General features: G+C 40.1%; 1 protein-coding gene across 1 annotated transcript in view; it reads right to left on the bottom strand.

Annotated features, from left to right (window-relative positions):
* The window catches only part of SCARF2 (scavenger receptor class F member 2), a 296810-nt gene that overhangs the window by 83175 nt on the left and 189061 nt on the right, over positions 1-24574 (bottom strand). Inside the window, exon 7 of the mRNA XM_082248278.1 lies at positions 4175-4278. Within this exon, the coding sequence (XP_082104404.1) occupies positions 4175-4278 (104 nt within the window). The remainder of the gene's footprint in view (positions 1-4174; positions 4279-24574) is intronic.

Raw genomic sequence — 24574 nt, 5'->3', positions numbered from 1 at the left:
GTTAGTCCATAAACATTTGGCCATGCAGTGTATGCCTACATGAGTTTACCCAGGATGCAAATATGTTGTGTAATCTTTTTGGACCCAGGTTACCAGGCAGAGTGTTAATATTACATGGAATCTTATTGAACTTTGTTGGACTTGGGACTTTGTTCTAGGTTTGGGAACATGCAACATTTAGGTTATCTAACAAGTCATCAAAAGACATTAATAATACAAAAACCAATAGAGGTTATTTTCTTTTCTTTGTGACGTCAAAGGAGCTAAGTAACCTTTTGCTACACAAACAAAACATGGAGAAAAATGTACACTATGTCCTTTTATTAAGAGGCCCATAGTTTTATTTTTAGATGCAAATGCTTTTCTTGACAAACATGGGAAATTGCTTATACACAACAGAGTAATTCCTCTATGCTGATCTTTTCATGGTGTGCACTGAGCTAATAAAGTCTTTCAGTCTTTCTATCTATACTTCAAGACTTTTTGTTCACTTTTCAAGTATTCCAGACTACATACATACATAGGCTTATTTATTAAGGTATTATAAAGAACAATAATCATTAGCAAGGTGAAGACACCCAAAGCAGCCAAAAGTTTCACCTTCCAGTTTGGGGCATATAACACAAAATAAGGTAACTTCTGTCTATCATGAAGGGCTTATCTTCATGTGCTGCTATTGGTTTAGTAAGTAAGTCATAAGGCTGCCTTTGGAAAGAAAAGAAAATGGATCAACATGAAGAATATGTAAACCCAACATTATACTGTATATTCCTGATATGTGCCTGCTGTATAGGGTGTTTGTATGAAAGGTATCCTGTTCTCTTTGCATTGCTTACTTTGTGTGAAATCCCTGGTGTTCTTGCCAGTTCCTCTGTTTTCCTATTAAAAATTGACCACACTAAGCATGAGAGCAGAACATGGCCAGTTCTCTAGCTATGCTGAGAACTCAGCCTGCTCTCTTCCAATGATCAGACTTATCCTGACACACCCCACTGCACAGCCACTCACTCGGAAGATTAGTGTGCTGAGGTTTCTTCTCTCTTATCTCTTACGCAGTTGAGAACAGAGAAAATTTTGATAAATTACAGAAACGGGGGAAAAAGGGTATTTATAATGTTTTTTATATATGTATACACAAATGTTTTAGCTCTCATTTCTATTTCAAACTGTAAGGGTTGTTTTACAAGGTGACGGTTTACATATACTTTAAGCCGGCCATACATGGATCAAAATGTGGCCGCTTCAGCAGATCCATGTATGGGCAGGCGGGTTGTACAGAAGTCTATCTAGTAATTCATTTCTGTACAACCAGCCTACTGGAAAATTGTCCCTTGATTTGTGTCGCTGGCTAAAACGATTGGTTTTGATCTGTGATTTCTGACAGCGGGAACGTTTCCCCACTGTCAGAATACAATAGTTCAGTGGGAGGGATTCCTCCATCCACATCGAGTGTGTAGATGAGAGAATCGAGTTGTTTTTGTTCGTTTTACCCACTGGTTGAACAAAATGAAAAAAGACTCTTGTATGGCCAGCATACGTGTGGTAAGTCAAACAAAGAGATAATGGAAAAAAAGGACATTATGTTATCAAGTTCAATACTTTCCTGTGAACCAAGTCAATGCTCTGTATTGGTTTTAGTGGGTGCTCCCGCTATCTAAAGAGGGTTTTATCATTTTATAGAGGTTAGGTCAAAGTTTATTGAAAATAATCATAGTAATATACTATGGGTACTAGCTGAAAGGATGAGGTAACAAGAAAATGCAGGAAGTGAAACAAGCCTTTCTTCCATTATATATTTTACAGTGGATTCCATACTCCTACCAAAACCTGGCAGGTTTAACCTGACAGTTGCCAGCATAAAGCCAAATGATGGTCTTATGCTTCTCTGATGGTTTTGATAATATGAAGAATATTTAAATACTTGTGAGACAGTCCAGCCATGAGAGAAAACTGCACCTTTAATATGGACTTATGGGAAAGGACAGTGATATAAATTACTGTGAGGAGTAAAAGCCATGCAAGCTTCTTAACTATATAAGTCTCTAAGAAAAGTTTGAGTTATGTAAAACCCTAAATACAAACTCAATTGGCATTTACTAATGGGGTATAAAAATTTGCAAATGTTATAAATATAACAATTTCCAGTTTTAGCAACACACATAGAAATATCTTTGGCTGCAGGGAAAGAGGTTTGCAATGATTGTTTGGAGCTTCATTTAGGATTGGACATCAGTGAAATACATAGTACCTTAAAAAAGTATTCATACCCCTTGACATTTTCCACATTTTGTCATGTTACAACCAAAAACCTAAATGTATTTTATTGGGATTTTATGTGATAAACCAACACAAAGCAACACAAAACAACACAAAGACTAGGAAATTGCTGTTCACAGACGTTCACCATCCAATCTGACAGAGCTTGAGCTATTTTGCCGAGGAGAATTGGCAAAAATGTCACTCTCTAGATGTGCAAAGCTGGTAGAGCCATACCCAAAAAGGCTTGCAGCTGTAACTGTAGCGAAAGGTGGTTCTACAAAGTATTGACTCAGGGGGGCTGAATACAAATGCACACCACACTTTTCACATATATATTTTTTTTTTTAAATTTGAAAACCATTTATCATTTTCCTTCCACTTCACAATTATGTGCCACTAAGTGTTGGTGTTTCATATAAAATCCCATTAAAATACATTTACGTTTTTGGTTGTAACATGACAAAATGTGGAAAATTTTAAGGGGTGTGAATACTTTTTCTAGTCACTGTATATATATATATATATATATATATATATATATATATATATATATATATATATATATATATATTCTGCATAATAATAAAATCTTCAGAAAAACCCTGGTTCAATTAAATAAATAAATACAATTTTTGCTTTTTTTTTGTAAACCTTTAAACCCTCCAAGTAAATTATTTTTTAAAATTGATTCACAGCTCAACACCCGGGCACCCACCCAAATCCCCGTCTCCTCACTGAAGATGTAATATCATTATTCATCACTATTAGAACATTAACAAGTCAATAGCGGAAAGACCTGAGTGCCCCGTGATTATATAAAATTAGCTTTCAGCATATTATATCACCAAACAAAGCTTACTATGCTAAGGATTACGGTAAAAAAATATTTCTAAAGTCTTATAAATCAGCCTAGCATTTGGCAGGGCCTACTGTTTTCCACACTCTTACCCACTATGAGATGGTTGATTTCAGCCAGATAGTGCAAGCCAAGAAGAAGTGTGCAGGGAGGAGTAAATAAAATGCTTGTGGTGTTGCCTGTTTGACAGAGCACTTCCTCTAAGTTCTAAACAGTTTACTGATTTAGAAAATCACCTTCTTTGCATATGTGGTCAATGCTTTCTAAGTGGATTGGACGCACCACATATCCAGTGTAAATAAAGGCTTGTTCAGGCAAAATACTTATAAATGTGGTTAAGCCACCACGTTAAATGAGCGTAATTCAAAAATAACTCTTATAAAATGTGTTGCCCACACAAAGTTGGCATATATGCATTCTGGGCTGGACACTACCATTGCTCTGGTCAATGTTACATGCATTAAGTTAATTGTGATGACACTTCCCAATTTCATGAAAAATCAGAAAAGAAGTAACCTTCACAGTGTTATGACAACAAAGTATTTTTGGTACCTTTTCTCAAAATCTACCAGAATAATTTGTGCCCTGGGATAATAAATGGGTTGCATTTAAATTGTGTTTTCAATAATATTTTAAACGTGGGGGGGCTAAGTTTAGGTCAAAATTACAGGTAAAAATGTCCATCTAGATCTGAATCTGTATACCAATTTCCCCACCATTCCGATACATGACAGTCAATCAAGGCCATATTTCACAAGTCCTTGGCATTCTCCCCAAGGTGGCAATGTGAAAAAGTGAGCTTAGTTTCGTGGATAGATAACTATGCTTTCACAAATTTGCTATATATTTTATGTCTCTAAATAAAAGCGGTCCTTATATGGTGGTGGATAGGTCAAGTTGCCAACGGAGCATGAAGTACTTTGAAGAAAACAGATTACATTTCCTAACCTGTACCAGTAATAAAAAAAAAAATGTCCATATTTATACAATTTGCATGAATAGATTTTGTTGGCAGTTGGCATATTTATAATGTATGTAGTATAATCATTGTAAACTTACCCATGTGGCATGCTCCAGTGATGGGATCACACTTATTGTCATGGCAGTTACAAGACAGATCACAATTAATCCCATACTGGCCAGCGGGGCAAGTTAGGTTGCAGCTAAAAAGACAGTAAACAATATTGTTTTGGTGTCAGTGAATTGATGTCTATACCACATCCAAAAATAATGCATATAAATCAAAATGTAATAAAAAGCACAAAGCATTCTTGTATGGAAGCAAACTACCTGTGCAAAACCTTAGATAAAAGCTATCGCTGTCTGACTCTTGGCATGTAGACTGGTGCTGTGGAACTGAACGTGTTTATTCTGAATTGAATCTAATCATTCTGAGTAATGTCAGGTTTAAAATACAGACAATTGGTTTTGTGAAAAATGTATTTTTAAAAATGTCTTGAGATATGCTTCATGCCTAGAATTAGTTATCTAATTTAAAACCAGCTAACTCCTCAAAAGTCTGCAAAAGATAATTAAACAAAACAGTTTACAATGGCAAAACAAACTAACGATATACAGTATTAAATAGGCAGCATAATCAGGTATAGCAACACTTTAGAGACCACCTAATTTAACAGAGTTCATTTATCTAATGCATGTGGAGGAGAATTGTCTGCCTTCCCCAAACCATTCAATTTCATGTGTAATTTCTATATTGAGGGCTGGTAAATAAATATTTCAAGCAAAAGCCCAAATGGTTTCCATTGGTAACACAGACTTTTCCCTGACAACCAATTCTGACATATGAAGCACTGTCCAAATCTTGCTGCCGCAACCTCCGCGACATCTCCAAAATATGCCCCTTTCTAACCAAAGACACAACAAAGCTCCTAGTTCACTCCCTGGTCATCTCGCGCCTCGACTACTGCAATTCTCTTCTCATTGGCTTACCTCTACACAGGCTATCCCCCCTTCAGTTCATCATGAATGCTGCTGCCAGACTTATCCACCTTAGCAATCGCTCAGTGTCCGCTGCTCCTCTCTGTCAAGCCCTCCACTGACTTCCACTCACCCAACAAATTAAATTCAAAATACTAAAAAAATCTTACAAATCCATCCGCAGCTAAGCCCCCAGCTACATCACTAGCCTAGTCTCAAAACACCAACCTAATCGCTCTCTTCGTTCCTCTCAAAATCTCCTGCTCTCTAGCTCCCTCATCACCACCTCCCATGCTCGCCTCCTGGACTTTTCCAGAGCCTCTGCAATCCTATGGAACTCGTTACTCCAATCTGTCCCATTATCTCCTACCCTATTAGCTTAGCTTAGACGATCCCTGAAAACCCTCCTCTTCAGAGAAGCTTATCCTACCCACACCTAACAACTATACTTCCATTTTCTCCATCAGCTCATCCCCCATGGTTATTGCATTTTGTTTCACTTGGCCCTCCCTTCTAGATTGTAAGCTCTAACGAGCAGGGCCCTCCTATTCCTCCTGTATTGAATTGTATTGTAACTGTATTGTCTTCCCTCACATTGTAAAGCGATGCGCAAACTGTTGGCGCTATATAAATCCTGTATAATAACAATAATAATAATATGAAGTCCAATTATTGGTCAGTTTAGACATAAAATAACATAAAAAAAATTCCATGGATGATCTTTCATCTGTGCAGAAATCATGACTTAAAAAGTCAATTTTGTACAATGAATTTGGGGAAAATATTGAAAATGCGGTTCCAAACCTGTTTAACACACAGTAAATGCTGCAAATCACAGAACGGACACATAGGCATTATACAGAGAAAATGGCATCTGTCAATACCACAATATACTAGAGGTAAAAACACAACGATAGCAATGTGAAATGCCATTTATTTTATTATTAGGCTTATGCTGGGAAAACTGTGTAGTTTCCATTTTACAAGAAGAAGAGTAATTCACAATAATAATGAAAAATTACTCTGATCCCCAAATCTGAACATATTTATACCATTGTTTCATGCTTAATAATATGTTTAGACTGTTTCCTTTGGAGTTTGACATTTATGCAGAACAATTCTGTAATGAAAGTGCACAGTAATTTCCAAAGCGCATATGCGGATGATGTATTCGGCTGGAATAGACAACCATATCTAATACTGGCATCACTTCTTATTTAAGAAAACAATGAACACAGGAATAGTCAAAGGCAGGAATTGCATAGAGATCCAGATGTGGAGGACTGCATACTGAAACAATGTGGGCATGTGGATTCAGGGTAAGCACCAGTAACTATTGTCTTGTGACTCTCATTGTTTATAGTGGTTCTGCATTTTCTTCTGACTAATATTTTGCTCAGCGAGAGAAACTGCAGTGCATTTTCTGTGTTCAACAAATGGTTCTCATAAAATGTTCTTCCAGAATAATGTTTATTATCCTGTTTATTCAATTGCTATGTGTATTTCATTTTCGCAAAGGTTTATTTCCTGCTTTCCATTCCCCAATCCTTGCTAAATCAAATCCTGCAATTATTGTAGAATCGTATGTGATACTTGAGTCCAACAACTAAAACTTTGTATTGCAAGTAAAAAAAACAAGATCTTAGAATGCCGCAGTTCTAGTAGTACCTTGATAAAAAATATGATGGGGGAAATTTTCTCTGGACAAGGCTCTCTCAACCTGACTCCTTCAGAGGTTGCTCGGGGTCTCTTAAAGCGACTGTAAAGCTTCACATTTTATTTTTTTCAAACAACAAACATGTAATACTTACCTGCTCTGTGAAATGGTTTTGCACAGAGCAGCCCTGATCCTCCTCTTTGTGGGTCTCCTGCCGCCGCTGTCCGCTCCTCCCTCCTGCACCTGTGCATGCTCGCTCCCAAGTCAGCTCTTAGTGTCCACTGTGTCCACAGTGTGTAGGGTGTAAACAGAGTGTAGCTTGGCCAAGCCCCCTTCTTACTGGGTGTGATTGACAGCAGCAGGACCAAATGGCTCTTGCTGCTGCCTCCCTATCCAATAAAGAGAGAGTTGAGAGAGCCACTGCTCTTGTGTACAACATTGGATAGAGATTGGGCTCAGGTGAGTATAAAGGGGGGGGGGCTGGGGGGAGCTGTAAAACCACTTTAGGAAATGGGCAGTGACAGACTGTTCTCCCACATGTGATGACCAACACAGTCCTCCAATGTAAAGTGGCATTTCTCCACCTCCCACCAATGTAAGGAGGCCTTTCTCCACTGACCGCTAATGAAAAGAGGCATTTTTCAACTGATTACAATGAAAGGGGGAGTTACCTGCACTGACTACCAATGTAAGGGGGTACTGTTCCACTAATTGCCACCTTCAAGGGGCAATACATAATTGACTACCAATGTAAGAAGCCATTTCTCCCCGACCACCAATGCGTTACTTACAAGGGGACACTACAATTTTTACAGTCTGTCTTTTAGTTATAATTTATTTGGCAAAAGTGTAGGGCACGCTGCTCCCTAGCCTTGAATTGGATCACTCTTATGGAAGATTGAGTACTGAGCGCCACTAGAAACTTGTCCTATGCTCCACACACTATAAAAAATCCAAAAGAAAAAAATGGCTGCACTGCGAAAAAAATAAAACATGGGTAACTTTATTCACCTAGAGAACATGAACAGGGAATCTCTGCCTGGGTTCTCATCCTCATACACATTTTCCCCTAAAACTGGCCTTAATTGTAGAGGTAAGGAGAGCAGGTAAAAAAAGATGAATATAAACACAGTGCAAATATTATTGGGTGACATTTATGCTTCAATGGCATGGACCTTGGAGGTTCAGGCAGATTCTGGCATAACAATCTGTCAATTTCCCATGGTTGGGGAGGCAGGCTGCGTTTACAACTGCTCATAGAAGGGAATTATTGTACATGTGTGTACTCACGTGCAGTATATGCCAATGTTTTATTCACTAGCGTTTACCCACACAGGTCTCTATCTCTAGATTCATATGCCCATAAGTGGGTAAACACAAATGCAAAATAGCATTGGCGTTCACATGAGTATAAGAAGAGGTAAAGCCAAAATATCTTAAAAAAAAAAAAAAGACTTATTACAGACATGTAAAAACAATAGGGTAAAACATATATTAGGGTTTCATTACTATAGGAAAAATCTATTAAAAAGCAATGAGGCGGTTTAATATACAATGCTTATATAACATGTTGGGACTTGTAGTCTTCCTATTTATAATATACAATGTATATTGGTCATGCTGGGATTTCAAGTCCACTGGTGAATGATATATATTGTATACAGGGCATGCTCAGTCTTGTGGTCCCTCTCCTTGTATATAATATACAGTATATAAATGTGTGATCTCTCGCGCTAAAATATTCACAGGAACATTCCAGTGAAAAGGAATAAATATAGTGCAAAGAATCTACTATAACAACTAGCGACAGTCTGTCTATAAATCTTTCAAAATTTTACAATAAATTATATAAATAAATAAATATAGTGCAGCAGCTTTAAATCAAATAACTAATCAAAAATAGTGATTCAAGCTCTAATGAATTGAACACCAAGCTGCGCAATTACCGTGAATACATATGCAAATACATCAATAAAAATAAAAAAATAATAAATCTATAAATAATTAAGTCTGCTAATAATATCAATACACGTGAAATCAAAATTCAGAGAAAAAAGTCCCACAAAACACGGGGTGTTGCACAGTTCTGTGAAATGCTGTTTAATGAAATAAAAAATCACATGATAAGAGTCCTGTGATTTAAAGTAGTTGGGTCACCGTGAAATCCACCACCAATGTGACAACCACTCCCATCAGCTGGCAACTCACCAAAAATGAATGCCCCCCATTGTCATGGTGTGGGCTCATGCGCAGTGGGGAACATATCACACCAGTCCCCTCTGGGTCGATATAGCTCATTGGTTTCCTTCTCTCAGATAGCTTGCAAGATGTCATACATAGAAAGAGAAAGCTCCACGAGTGTGATATTGTCTCAATCAAATTTATTAAATTTGCACCAGGCATACATTAACCCCTCCCTCTCCAATAAAATTAACCCCTTCCCTGCCAGTGTCATTTTTACAGTAACAGTGCATATTTATAGCACTGATTACTGTAGTAATGTCACTGGTCCCCCCAAAAGTGTCAAAAATGTCAGTCAAGGGTCCGATCTGTCCGCCGCAATGTCGCAGTCCCACAAAAAAAATTGCAGATCGCCGCCATTACTCGTTAAAAAAAAAAACACCAAAAATGACAGAAATCTTTCCCTTAGTTAGTAAAAATACGCTTATTGTGATTTATTTTTACCAAACATAGGTAACAGAAAACAAATTGGCCAAACATTTAAAAAGAATTTGATTTTTACATTTTTTTGGGGGGGAATTTCATATAAAAAAATGTTAAAAATATTGTTATTTTTTCAAAATAAACGCTCTTTTTTTGTTTATAGCGCAAAAAGTAAAAATCGCACAGGTGATCAAATACCACCAAAAGAAAGCTCTGTTAGTGGGAAAAAAAGGATGTAAATTTCGTTTGGGTACGGCATCGCACGACCGCACAATTGTCAGTTAAAGTCGCACAGCGCCGAATCGCAAAAAGTGGCCTGGACGTAAGACAGCAAAATCCTTCGGTGGTAAAGTGGTTAAATTAGGCATCAGTGTCAGTTGTGTGTTTTAGGTAGGATTGAAAAGGCAAAATTGGCATTATTGTTTCTGGGCCCTGCTACGGGCACAAACAAATAATATACACATACTGTATGAGTTATTGCTGTGTTCTTCTGGAGCAGGAGAATTTCGTATGGGTAGGTCTTTGGTGGTAGGTTATGGCAATAGCAAGAAATAGCATTTTAAAAATATATATTTTTCTTTACTGTTTTGTGACAGTTTTTCTTTGAAAATAATAAAAGAAAAACAGGTGATATGCATTACCCAATTTGTCCTGAAAAGGTATAATTCACCTGGATACACCAAGTAGTTATGATGATATGTACAGATTTACTAGCACATGTCAAAGTTGCAAAGCTGTGTTCAGACATTAATAATTTGTTTTAGCATCTGTCATGAACGGGTTAAAGAGAATTCATTAAACAAGTAAAAACATTTAGTAGACTAGAGCTAGTCCATGTTTTGCCAGAGACACATTCAGGTTTATTAAAAAGATATGGATATTAACAAGTATATGTGTGCAGTAGCATGTGAATGCCAGAGTACAGATGAATGCCTCTAAGGTACGACTGTCCACTGACTTAAATAATCGTAAATTATATGTTGACATACAGCCACCTTAGGTAAATTTTAATGATTTCCTGCTGATGGGGAGACAACACTAAAACATGGCTACCGTGTTGGCCCTTTACCATTGGGCTTTTTATATTGGTATTCATTCCTCAGCACAGCTGATGTAATGTCCTGTCCCCTGGGATTTCAGCACCTTTGAATAAAAGACCAGCTCATCTATCCTTTGAAAACTGAAAGGTTTAGAATTTGGTAAACCTAGGAACATGGCAAGGGCTATGTCATGCCAGGGACTACTACTGTTTATGGGAATTGTAGTTGTAGCTGTCACTTACACATCCCTGGAAGGTAATTTGTAGGCACTGTTGCTTCCCTCCAACTAAACCAAGCTTAGGAGAACAGGAACAACAGTGAGGGCAGTCATGTAATTTACAGAGACAACAACAGAAAAATGTATTAAAACACAAAATAAAAATTATCGAATATTTTTAATGGGAGGATAGTACTCTGCTTATGGTACATACCTATTCACAATGGACCATGAGTTACACTTTAAGCAAAAACCCTTCTATAGAAGCTATGATATACAATTTTTATATTCAAAGCCAAATACTGCTTAGCAGCAAAGGAAGGATGGTCAAAAGGTTATGCTTTTACTTGAAATTCACTAAGAATACTACTTTAATTAGGATTACAAATCTGGAACTCCTCATGGTAACCATACTACAGCCCACAAGAGACATACAAAGCTTTAAAGCAAGTGATTTTTTTTAATATCAAAGTCCTCATGAGGTACTCAGCGTGGCTTTGAAGCGCAGCGGAAATAATAAGAAAACAGCAGAAACAGCTGAATCTTGGAGAGGCATCACATGTTTCATAGTTGGTATCAAGATGACATTTTCTTTTCAAAGCAAAACCAAGATCTCATTTTCTTCTAAGTTAAATGTCATAGATCACAGCACTCATCAAATGCACAAACTGATAATAAATTCATACGTTGTTTAAAATCTTCTCCACACGTGTCCCATAAACAAAGATTCTGCAGGCAGTCAAAATCCAAGAACTTTTGAATGGACTGAGGGGCTGAATGATCCATATTCTATAATTGTGAGGTATTAGGAAAACATTATGTGATGAACATTCCACGAGCGATTCATGTGAAAGCAACAGAATATTGTAAATTAGGCACCTCTATGCTTCAGGAGGTCCAATTTAAATTGTAAAATGGGAAGAAGGAAGGATAAATCTGTATGACCACTGTACGCTCTTAGGTGTGCGCATTACAATTTTTTTGGGACTGCACACAGATTTGAAGGAACACACGGATACTAGATCTGACCTAAAGATTATAGGTAATAGTTCGGTGGACAAAAAAGTTGCTTTAATTATTAGGAATACTAAGAGTGTCCCGTTTCAGTGACAACTGTCTAAAGCAGGCCATAGACAATTCAAATCTTGCCCGGTCATCAAGAATCGATCGATCAACTTGGGTACAACCAGCCTGCCAGATTCACTTGCGATTATCTCTAGCGGTGGCTATAGTCTATGCTAGAGTCCATTCACACTTTTTCATTCTTTACCAAAAGCATTTTTTGTGCGTTGATGCAAGTTGCATCACAACAGTCCAACCAGTTTGAATGGGCTCCCAATGTGTCTCAACAGATAAAAAAATTAATTAATATTATTTCTGACAACACAGCACACCAGAATGCACAAAGCATACACACCTATGTGTTGTGGTACACTGGAGCACAGGTGTGTTTAGGTCTAGTGTATACTTGTATTGGTGGGTTGGCGAGCCATGCATTACCCACAATAAAAGGGGAATATTCTTCACTTTGGAAAGATGTCCACTCACATTCTCCTCAACAGGACATATACAGTTAGGGCCATATATATTTGTACACTGGCACAATTTTCATACTTTTGGCTCTGTAAGCCACAAGAATAAAATGAAAACGAGAGTCCAAATGAATTTGAAGTGCAGACTTTCAGCTTTAATTTAAGGGGTTGAACTTAAATATTAAGTACAAATTTTAGGAACTGCAACCATTTTTATACACAGTCCCCCCATTTTCAGGGGCTCAAATGTAATTGGACAAATGAATATCATCATAAACAAAATGTTAATTTTGAATATTTTGCTGAGAATCCTTTACTGGCAATGACTGCCTGAAGTCTGGAACCCATGGACATTACCAAAGACTGGCTTTCCTCCTTTCTGATATTTTGCCAGGCTCTAACTGCAGCTGTCTTCAGTTGTTCTTAGTTTGGGGGTCTTTCTGCCTTTAGTTTTGCCTTCAGCAAGTGAAATGCATGCTCAATTGGGCCGAGATCAGGTGATTGCAGAATATTCTACTTTTTTTCATTCAAAAGCTCCTGGGTTTCTTTTTCAGTGTGTTTTGGATCATTGTCCATCCGTACTGTGAAGCGCCATCCAATCAACTTTGCTGCATTTGGCTGAATTTGGGCTGACAGTATATCTCTAAACACTGCAGAATTCATCCGGCTGCTTCTGTCTTCTGTCAAATCATCAATAAACACCAATGACCCAGTGCCACTGGAAGCCATGTATGCCAATGCCATCACACTGCCTCCACCATGTTTTACAGATAAAGTTGTGTGCTTTAAATCATGAGCTGTTCCAAGCTTTCTCCACACTTTTTTCTTCCCGTCATTCTGGTACAGATTAATCTTAGTTTCATCTGTCCAAAGAATGCTTTTCCAGAACTGGTCTGGCTTTTTTAGATGTTTTTTGGCAAAGTCTAATCTGGCTTTTTCATTCTTCAGGCTTATGAATGGTTTGAATCTTGTATTTGCTCTCATGAAGTATTCTCTTGATTGTAGACTTCAACAATGATACGGCCACCTCCTGGAGAGTGTCCTTCCCTTGTCTGGATGTTGTGAATGGGTTTTTCTTTACCATAGAGAGGATCCTATGATCATCCACCACTGCTTTCTTTTCCATGGACGTCCAGGCCTTTTTATGATGTTGGGCTCTCCATAGTGTTCTTTTTTCCTCAGAGTGTACCAAACTGTTGATCTGGCCACTCCTAATGTTGCTTCTATCTCTCTGATGGATTTGTTTTTGAAGCCTTACAATGGCCTGTTTCACTTACATGGACAGCTCCTTTAAACGCATGATGTAGGTTCACAGCAATAGATTCCAAATGCAAAAAATCACACTTAGAATCAACTCCAGACCTTTTACCTGCTTAATTGATTAAGAAATAACGAAGGAATAGCCCACACCTGGCCACGAAACAGCTTTTGATTCAATTGTCCAATTACTTTTGGTCCCTTGAAAAAGGGGGGTGGGGGTGGCTATTTCTAAGAGCTTTTATTCCTAAACCCTTCCTCCGATTTTAATTTACATACCCTCAAATTAAACCTAAGAGTGTGCACTTTCAGCCCATATCCATTAGATAACTATGGCTTTAATATGTTTTGGTAAATACCTGAAAAAAAAAAACAAATTGTGCCTGTGTTCAAATATATATGGACCTAACTGTGTATATATATATATATATATATATATATATATATATATATATTGACTTAGAAACTTCTCTGTAAGAGGTATAATAGTAATTTTAGCTCCTTAAACTGTGAATATTTTATTTGAATAATTTCTACATGCGTAAGCAGCTAATATAATTGTCCAATAGCCAGAGGCTTTTATTCCTTGTAAAAAGGAACTCACGTGATCAATATTAGAGAAAATGTAAATCATCATTCAAAAGAGCTGTTTTTATTCTACACATATACTGTTACAATTTGCAGTGAATTCACCCGCAGACCCAGTCCTTACACTGAGCTGTGCGTACTGGGCTAAGTTAGTGTTATTAAGAAAAAAGGAAAAATAAGCAGTCCCTGCGGAGGAAATTTATAGAACTAATTTATAGGCTATACTTCAACTTGGAGGTTGTGCTAGGCAAATACTACACTAATAATAACCATATGTATGAGTGTATTATATATTAAATTAACTCTATTAAAGTAGAGAGGTAAATCCAGGAAAAACTTAGCTTTATGCTGCATGTGAAGATATTTGACAGTGAGTCAACTATGGCTGTTGACACAGTAAGGTATTTTTTTACCAGTAGATTCCAAGTGCTACCTTTAGAAACTGAAGTGATATTCACAATGGTAAAACATCACTGAACAGATCAGAACAGAGTCCTAATGAAAAGGTTACAAAAAACCCAAAAGCCCAATTCAGTCTTTCTTCATCCAAAATATTTATTGTGGGTCAATTTACTAAAGATTTAGCGACTGTAAGGCCTCATGCACACTGGTTTTTGGAGCTGCTGTTAGCAGCGTCAGACGTTTTTTTTTGCAGCTGCAGAACGCCCATCCATGTTATTCTATGGCCTCATGCACACATAGAGCTTTTAGGAGCTCCAAGTGGCATAGGCATTTTACAGCTCCAAAAAAAAACCCAGGAACTGTGCGTTCTGGAGCTGCAGCGTCAAGCTGTAAAAACATCTGACGCTGCTAAAGGCTGAATAACGTGGCTTAACGTGCGTTAAGCCACGTTAAACGTTTTTTTTTCTTCCATTCAAAATCAATGGTTCTCTATGGGAGCCTATTGATTTGAAAGGAAGTCGCACCGCAAGTCGGATCAGGATGGTCGGATCAAGATGATCCGACTTGCGCTGTGAGAATCTTGAGGGGGAACTCCACGCCAAAATGGGGAAAAAAACGGCGTGGGGTTCCCCCCCCAGGTTCCAAACCAGGCCCTTCGGTTCCAGTATGGAATTTTAGGGTAGCCCCACGCCGAAAAAACGGCGTGGGGTCCCCCCCAAAATCCATACCAGACCCTTATCCAAGCATGCAGCCCGGCATACCAGGAAAGGGGAGGGGACGAGCGAGCGGCCCCACCCCCCCTGGATCATACCAGGCCACACGCCCTCAACATGGGGGGGTGTGGGTGCTTTGGGGCAGGGGGGGCTCTGCACCCCCCACCTCAAAGCACCTTGCCCCCATGTTGATGAGGACAAGGGGACGGGGTCTCCCGATGACATCACCTGGCGGCCACGCCCCTAATGGCTATATAATAAGCTGCAGAGACCGGAGACTGGCATAATCGCCGGAGACGTCGGAGGAGGAGGACCGGAGGAAGAAGAAGAGCCGACCGGAGAGGAGAAGAAAAGAAGAGAGGACAGCAGAAGGGCGGACAGCAAAAGAGCAGAAGACCCCGGAGAGGAGCGGACAGCAAAAGAGCAGAAGACCCCCGGAGAGGAGAAGACAAGAAGAGCCGGATGAAGATTTTTAATAAACTTTCCAAAACGTCTCCTGTCATTTCCATACACTGCCTTTTATGTGGTGAATGAGTAGGGGTACAGTGTACCCCATACCCATTCACATGGGGAGGGGGTCCGGGATCTGGGGGGCCCCCTTGTTAAAGGGGGCTTCCAGATTCCGATGAGTCCCCTGCCCGCAGACCCACACAACCACCGGCTAGGGTTGTGGGGATGAGGCCCTTGTCCTCATCAACATGGGGGCAAGGTGCTTTGAGGTGGGGGGTGCAGAGCCCCCCCTGCCCCAAAGCACCCACCCCCCCCATGTTGAGGGCGTGTGGCCTGGTATGATCCAGGGGGGGTGGGGCCGCTCGCCCGTCCCCTCCCCTTTCCTGGTATGCCGGGCTGCATGCTTGGATAAGGGTTTGGTATGGATTTTGGGGGGGACCCCACACCGTTTTTTCAGCGTGGGGCTACCCCTCAAATTCCATACCGGACCCGAAGGGCCTGGTTTGGAACCTGGGGGGGGAACCCCACGCCGTTTTTTTCCCCATTTTGGCGTGGAGTTCCCCCTCAAGATTCTCACAGCGCAAGTCGCGCCGCAAGTCGGATCACCCTGATCCGACCTGCGGTGTGACTTCCATTCAAATCAATAGGCTCCCATAGGGAACCATTGATTTTGAATGGAGGCAGAAAAAATGCTGCTGTGGCCAAACGTGCAATAACGCTAATGGAAAAAGCTACTGAAAGCGCGTTTTTACAGCTGCTGTTTCCCGGCATTAATTAAAAAGCTTTGGAGCACGTTTTTATGACGCCCTGTGTGCATGGAGCCTTAATATAGTAAGATGTAATGACGTTTTTCTAAACCCAAATACAAATAATGCAATGTATTGCAGCTTACCAGTCCGTAGAAGAAGTGCTGAACTCACAGTTGCATGTCGCGGTAACACTCAGTAAACCACACATTTTACTGCAATGCACTGTACAACACGATCTGTGGTATGTGAATGCCACCCAAAGCACCTTACAAATGTTCTTCAATGCACAAGTGTTTCAGTGAAGCACAATGCACAAATGTGAATCACCATCTGTGTGGCATGTTGTAAAAAAAGTTTTCAAATGGGTTTTTTGCATGCTTAGGTGTGCTATAGAAGTAGGATGCCTATACTTACCTTATTCGCAGGGCGCTACAGTCTGGTCATGTGATTGACTCCCAGTGGCCAGCTTGAGGGGAAAGGAAGGACAGCTGACAATGGTTGCCTCATAGTAAGCCTAATGGTGACATCACCACTCAGGCATTCCATCCATTGTTGGCGCTCTCTCCTCTCCCCTGAAGCCAGGAGCTGGGGAGATCACATGACCAGACTGGTGCACTTATATGCATCTTCCTTTTACAGGTTAGTTGGTATAGGTGTTAAAAGGTGGGGGGGGGGGTGGAAGCAGTTTTAACCATAGTTAGTTCTAGCCTGGGATTCTACTTTAATGTAATGCTCCTTCCCATAAATGTATGTGAATCTGCCTAGCATACGCTTAATAAATAAGTTATGACTCTTCCAACTAACATAGCTGGCTGTTTTTTGAACCTTTCATATAAATACCTAGACTTTGTACATTCCAATCTGTTTCCAACCACAGTGCACCTTAGCACAAAAAAACATGTTGCCTAAATGTGTGTGAATCTGCCTAGCATACGCTTAATAAATAAGTTATGACTCTTCCAACTAACATAGCTGGCTGTTTTTGAACATTTCATATAAATAACTAGACTTTGTACATTCCAATCTGTATCCAACCACAGTGCACCTTAGCACAAAAAAACATGTTGCCTAAATGTGTGTGAATCTGGCCTCGATAGCCCAGCACAGCCTTTTTCAAGCAGGATGCCCAGACATCCTGGTGTGCCTTGAGGTGTCTTCAGGGGTGCCTTGGCAAAATGCCTAAAAATTAATCAAAAATTGTATACAAGCCAGCAGGTGGATCAAGCCTCCCTTTTAGTTATACATAGCCACAGGTTTTCATTATACACCATTACGACTTTCTAGACATATCCCAACAGCCAATGACATCATAAGTTAATAAGGAGGATGTCTGTTGCTTCCACAGCATTCGTGTTTGACCCTTCTGTGCCCCTCTCCCTCAACACTTTTGTGTCATTAGCTAAGTGATGGAGGAAAATTGAGGGAGAAGGGAAACATTGGAATACTAGTCAGTACCAGTAAGGAAAAGTGTATCTGCTTTAAAAGGAAAAATCACCTCTCAGCGCCGGTTCACATACACGCGACGCCACTTCCCGGGGCGACCTCCGAGATCGCGGTGCGAGCAGCGCGCCGCGACCTCGGAGCGGCCGCCACGGACTTCATAACATTGAAGTCTATGGCGGTCGCCTCCTGGTCGCCCCAAAGAAGCTCCGGACCCTTTTTCTAGGTCGGAGCGACTTGTGTCGCTCCTATTAGAACGGGTCCGCAGCTTCCCTATGGGAGGCGACCTGTGAGGCGACCAGGTCGCCTCACAGGTCGCCCTAGTGTGAACCGGGGCTAACGCTGGGTGACCTATGTGTGGATGTTGCTACATTGTGTAAAGCTATTAGAATAGTTTTTTACATTTTAGAATGGAGTGGCTAGAGACTGTCCAAATTTTAAGGCGTGCCTTGAGATTGTCTATAATTTTGCAGGATGCCTCGACTGAAAAAAGGTTGAGAAACACTTGCCCAGTATACACTTAACAAATAACAACATAGGAAAATGTGTTGGGTAAACTGGAGTCAATTTGGGCATGATAGCCAGCATACACTTAATGATTACTACAAGCCTCTGATTACTAACAAGATTGCCAGGAATTTGTACATTTCACATGGATAGCCAGATTTTGTACATTCCAATTTGTACCCCAACCAAAGCATTTATCGTTCACTGCATATCTTGCCAAAAAATTCACTTTCCATCTTTGACACTCAACGTCATGGTGTTTAAACAACAGAGAATTAGAAATATGGCAGAAAAAAATCGGTGAAGTAGAACTAAGAAACTGCAAGATGACCATTTTCAAAGCTGGATTACTTGCAGGCTCATTGTAAATACCCCCAAAGTGTCCTGTAGTGTAATGAGGGACATAAATCTTCCTTGACCTCAGAAAGATGTCTAACTTAAATGGCTTTCACAGGACTTCTAAAGTTACCACATCTGCCATGTGTGCTAGACAACAATTAGCAAATTAAAATCCATATGAAAAACCAAATACATTTTCTTTATGTTCAAGAAAAAAAAAACACATCAAAACACACATGGAAGTATGTTTAAGTTGTATGTGTTTCCAAGATATCTTTGATACCTCAACCTTTGACATTATTTGGTATTGTTCCTACATTGTACATCTGAAAATGTCACTGAATATCCCATCATATGTTACTACTTACAGAACCAGATCCTAAATCCATCTGTTCCGTACAACTCTTTTTAATTTGCAAAACAGGCCTATATAACTCCCTTGGAAACACACAAATACATACACACACTTTAGACTTTAAGATTATCTCTGAACAAGTAATTTATATTTAAATTAAGTTCATTTCCTTGTTCTGCATGTCATGCGCTAAACATGAATGATTGTCTAATATGCTTTGGCACAGAAGGAAAATTGTACAATGCAATTAGAAACAATCTAAACAGAAGTTCTTTTAATCTGTTGGTGGGAAACAATAAAACACCTATTTTAATTTCCTTTCAACAGATGTATTTACTTAATACAATGTTTATCAGTTTTAATCCAGAGTGGTTTCAGTCAGTCACTGTCAGAAGCTAATAGACATGTAGCCTAATTCCATAAACATTCAAAATAATTAAAATAGTCTTAACGGGCTGGTAAGTGCTGGTTACAAAGATATGTTTCTACTAGAGTTATTGATTCTTGATTTGTAATGACAAAGTCCGTTAACCTCTGTTTCACTGCTAACCACGGCTTTAAACGGTAGTATACACAAAAAAAAAAAAACCCCGCAAGACAAAGGCATAATGAGCTAGTATGCATCGCATACTTGCTCATTATGAAAAACGTACCTTAAAACGAAGCCCCGACACGGACCCCCGGACACCGCTGTGGAAGCGGACATGATCCCTTGGTGTCTCTTCGGGGTTCGGCAATGACGTCACTCCCGCGCATGCGCGCGGGGGATTAACTTTCCGGCAACTTCCCGGCAAGGAACTCTGAAGGTCCGCCAGACCTTCAGAGCACATGCGCCGCTAGCGTCAGTGGCTGCATACAGTGCAAATATCTCCTAAACCGTGCAAGTTTAGGAAATATTAATTGTACCTACAGGTAAGCCTTATTATAGGCTTACCTGTAGGTAAAAGTCACAAAAATCGGTATACTACCGCTTTAAAGCTGTCAGTTATCTCTTTGCTAGGGGGATCCCTATACTGTTAAAACTCCCTATTACTGACATGGATGGGGGGGGGGGGGTAAAAGTAATAATTACATTAGAACTATGCCCTCCCATAACAAAATATGTACTGCATTATGTAATGAAAGTAGTTGTAAAGACTGTTTTTTTTTTTTTTTTTTACAAATATTTTATTTATTCAAAGTCTGAGCAAACAAATACAACACAAAGTAGAAAATTGCAATTGCGTAGAGACACCCTTGGGAATTGCTAACTGCAATATATCCACTTGTGTCATTATTTTATTTTTTTTTTGCTATTTTAATGTTGTATTGGATCAATATGATGATATATACTCCTTTAAATACATTACGCACATTTTTTGATTTTTGTATATTTCATTTTTCAATAGACAGACATACCCTGTGCTACATCCCCTGAAGAAGGAAAACTATTTTCCGAAACATGTTGGGTCCTTTGGTACCGTAATGCTATCCTTAGGGCTTCACTCGTTGCCTGTTTAGCACATCTGATAAAACCATGCTCTAGCACAAAGGTCTGACCGTATGTGGTACACCAATGTCTGCATTTTATTCATTATGATTTGTTTGACTGTTTTTTAGATATGTATAAATAAACTTTCATGATTGATTTTACAATTTGTCTGGAGTGTTGGCTGTATTTAAACCCCATGGAATTGGGACCACCATTTTCCTGTTCTATATTTAAGCAGGGGGACAGCCTTACACTCTTATCACTCACCCACCACACAACCATCCTTCCTGTTTCCAAAGTAGAAAAGAACATACGGTGGCAACAAACACCAACAGAAATATAGTTGACACAATGCAATACATCATAATGTATAACAAGGCTTACAGGTAGCTGTAAAGTAACATTTGGAATGAGGGTATGAGCCTCCAAGGCACAATAAGAAAAATAACAAACAGTAGGGTGTATTCACTGCCAAAATAGTAGCATCCGCTTCATTCCCTCCTTGTTTTCCCTGAAGTTTTATTTATCTTAATGCATTCTATGCATTAGGATAAAAAAAAACCTTCTGTGTTCAGCAGCCCCTCTAATGCTTACCTACGGTTCATCTAGATCCAGCAATGTTATACGAGAGACTGGGCTGTCAGGGACTACCCACCTCATTGGCTGAGACAGCAGCGTGCCGCCACTGGCTCCCGCTGCTGTCAATCAAAGTCAGCAAGTTAATGAGGAGAGAGTGGGAGGGCCTGGCCATGGCTTCATGTCTGCATGGACACAGGGAGCTCTGGCTCGGCACGGGTGCATAGAAAGCTTCTTGATGTAAGGGGGCACTCAACAAGGGGGAGGGGTCAGGAGATCTGAAGAGGGACCCATGAAGAGGAGGATCGGGGGTGCTCTGCGCAAAAACCACTGTACATAGCAGGCAAGTACGACATGTTTGGGTTTTTTTAACAAAAAAAAAAACAAGACTTAAAGATCACTTTAACCCCCCTGGTGGTATTCCCGAGTGTGGCTTTCAGTATCAAAAGGGGTAACCCCGAGCCACACTCGAGATTACCCCAGAATCACACTCACCTTCCCTGTGATCCCCCGCCATCCTCCCCGGCGTCCTCACAGTCTCTCCCCACTCTGTGCACGGCCGATTGCCGGCACTTGCCTTCCGGTTCCCTTCCCTGCGAGCGTTGCGACGCAGGGGGGTGGAACCGGCGGCAAATTCAAAAGTGTAAATACACAAATGACATTATACAAAGCTGTGATCCTAACGGATTACACTGTATCTTGCCATTTCAGCACAGGATTGCACCTGGTGACTTTTCCAGTGCCCTGCCTGTGCTTTTCCGGTGCTTTGTGCCTGGAAAATAGAGAACGACCATGGCGTCCAAAAATCGTTTTTTTTTGCGCAAAATCGATTTTAGAAGAACTGGAAAACAGCGACAGCAAAACAGAGTTACTTGAATAACTGAGCGATAGCGATTCATGGGAAAATTCGTCATCAGGTACGGAAAGTGAGAACAGCGACAATTCTGATGTCTCTTTCTGGCACATAGCTTGTGGAATTTGGGAAGTATATCAAATGATTCTTCACAATTTCCAATGGAGCTATGTGCCAGTAAGAGACATCAGAATCGTCACTGTCGTCACTTTCCATACCTAATGATGAAATTTCCCACGAATCGCTATCGCTTACTTCATACTTTGTATCATGTAATTTAGTGTACTTACATTTTTTAAATCGCCGCCGGTTCCACCCCCTGCGTCGCAACCCTGGCAGGGAAGGGAACCGGAAGACAGGTGACGGCATTGGCCGAGCACACAGTGGGAGGACAGCAGGAGGATGGCGGGGGAGGACGGCAGGGGAGGATGGCGGGGGAGGACAGCGGGGAGGACAGCGGGGGATTGCAGGGGAAGGCGAGTTTTAAAATGTAAAACAACAGATTTCTATGCAAAACAATGCACAGAAGTCTAGACATAATCAGACCGCCAGGGAGGGCACTTTCAGTTTCCATCAAATTTCCCCCACAAAGTCTCACAAATACCAGTTAAGCCTGCCAGTGATGTCCACCTAATGCAGCTTCGTGCGATGGTTCCTAAATTCACAGCAGAGTTGGCATTCTCATGTAGGCTGTGCCTGCTTTCCCTACAGTGGGGTAAGATGTTACAGGGGATGTGGGATTGTCACTGCTGATTCACAAGCTTGTCAATCAACACCTAGCCACACCTAATTCTGCCCACTGCTTTCTGGATTGGTCGCACGGCCTCTTTTGCTGAGACCCTCCCGCTGTGAGCTGCAGTGTCTTAGGGGGTGGTGTGTGATACACAAATGGAGGATTCTTGCACATCACTAGAAACTGGATTTGATACTTGTTAGGACTGTCATACAGGAGCCTTGAGTTAATTTAGGTAAAATATCCCAACACGGAAACATTGTAGAATGATAGCAGAAAAAAAAACCCAAATGGTCAATTGAGTCTGCCCCATTTTTTTTTCTAATTTATATTTTTGTTTTTTTGTTAACTTTTTTTTTTTTCTGTCTGAGTATAGATCTGTGTTTGTTCCAAGCATTTTTGAATCTACTTACTTTTGACTGACTCACCATCTCTGCTGGTAGTTTATTCCAAGCATCACCAACCCTTTCAGTAAAATAATACTTTCTAAGATTAGTTTTGAACTTTCTTTCTGCTAGTTTGAGGTCATGTCCCCGTGTTCTTGATCTTGGCTTCCTATTGAAAACACTGCCCTCCTGAACCTTACTTAGCCCCTTGATGTATTTAAAGGTTTTAGTCCTGTCTCCCCTTTCCCTTCTTTGCTCCAAATTGTACATATTAAGTTCCTGAAGTCTCCCTGGATATGTTTTATCCCCCAGACCTTTCACCAATTTTATTACCTGTCTCTGGACTTGTTCTATCTTATCAATATATTTTTGTAAGTGAGGTCTCCAGAACTGGATACAGTATTCTAAATGAGGGGTAAGAAAGTGATTTGCTTTTTGAAAATTAATATTTTCTTATTCGTTTCAGTATTTATATGTTAAAGGCTAACACCATTTGCAACATGTCACACCAATATTATTTCTCCCCTGCAGCTGCTCTTACTTTTGATATAGGCAAGCGGACTAGTAATTCTTAATGGAATAAAAAACATTAACCACTTGCCGACAAGCCACAGTACTTATACTGCAGCAAGTCGGCTCTGTCCCGCGAAACAACGTACTTGTATGTCGCTTCGCTCCCACAGGGGGAGCCAATCAGTGGGTCTAGCAGACGTGATGTTCATCGGGCACCTGCGATCGCTCCCCGTGGAGACAGAATGGTGGTCTGCCATTGTAAACATGGCAGACCGCTGTTCTGTCAGTTATGAACACAGGTATCCTGTGTTCCTCTTATTTAGGAACACAGGTCCCTGTGTTCATCCAGCAAGTCCACCCCCCACACAGTTAGAAAGCACCCCCCAGGGACAAATTTAACCCTTTGATCGCCCCTGGTGTTAACCCCTTCCCTGCCCGTGTCATTAGTACAGTAACAGTGCACATTTTTAGCACTGATTACTGTAGTAATGTCACTGGTCCCCCCCCCCCTCCAAAAGTGTCTAAAATGTCAGTTACAGTAAGTGTCGGTAAAAAATCGCTGATCACTGCCATTACAAGTAATATATATATATATGAATACATAAATAAAAATTGCATAAATCTTTCCCCTAGTTTGTAGACATGATAACATTGCGCAAATCAATCAATTTACACTTATAGGGGGTTTTTTTTTTTGCCAAAAATATGTAGCAGAATACAAATTGGCCTAAAATGATGAAAAAATTAGATTTTTTATTTTTTTTATTTGGAATGTTTTATAGCAGAAAGTAAAAAATATTGTTTTTTTTTTTTTTCAGAATTGTTGCTCTTTTTTTGTTTATAGCGCAAAAAATAAAAATCGCACAGGTGATCAAATAACCGTAAGAAAACTGGATTTTTGACTTACCATAAAATCCTTTTCTCTCAAGTTCATTGACAGAAGCAGCTCCAAATTCTTCTTGACCATTGGGTTATGCTGTCCCCTACAGGAGTAGGACACTAGGCAGGAAAAAACTTTACCACGCCTATAGGGCAGTCCCTGAAGGCATACACCCAGCCACTCTGCTATAGGATTCGGT

Source organism: Pelophylax lessonae (assembly GCF_965119305.1).
Source record: "Pelophylax lessonae genome assembly, chromosome: 1".
Classification (NCBI taxonomy): Eukaryota; Metazoa; Chordata; class Amphibia; order Anura; family Ranidae; genus Pelophylax; species Pelophylax lessonae.
This window is presented reverse-complemented; position numbering and strand designations above follow the sequence as displayed.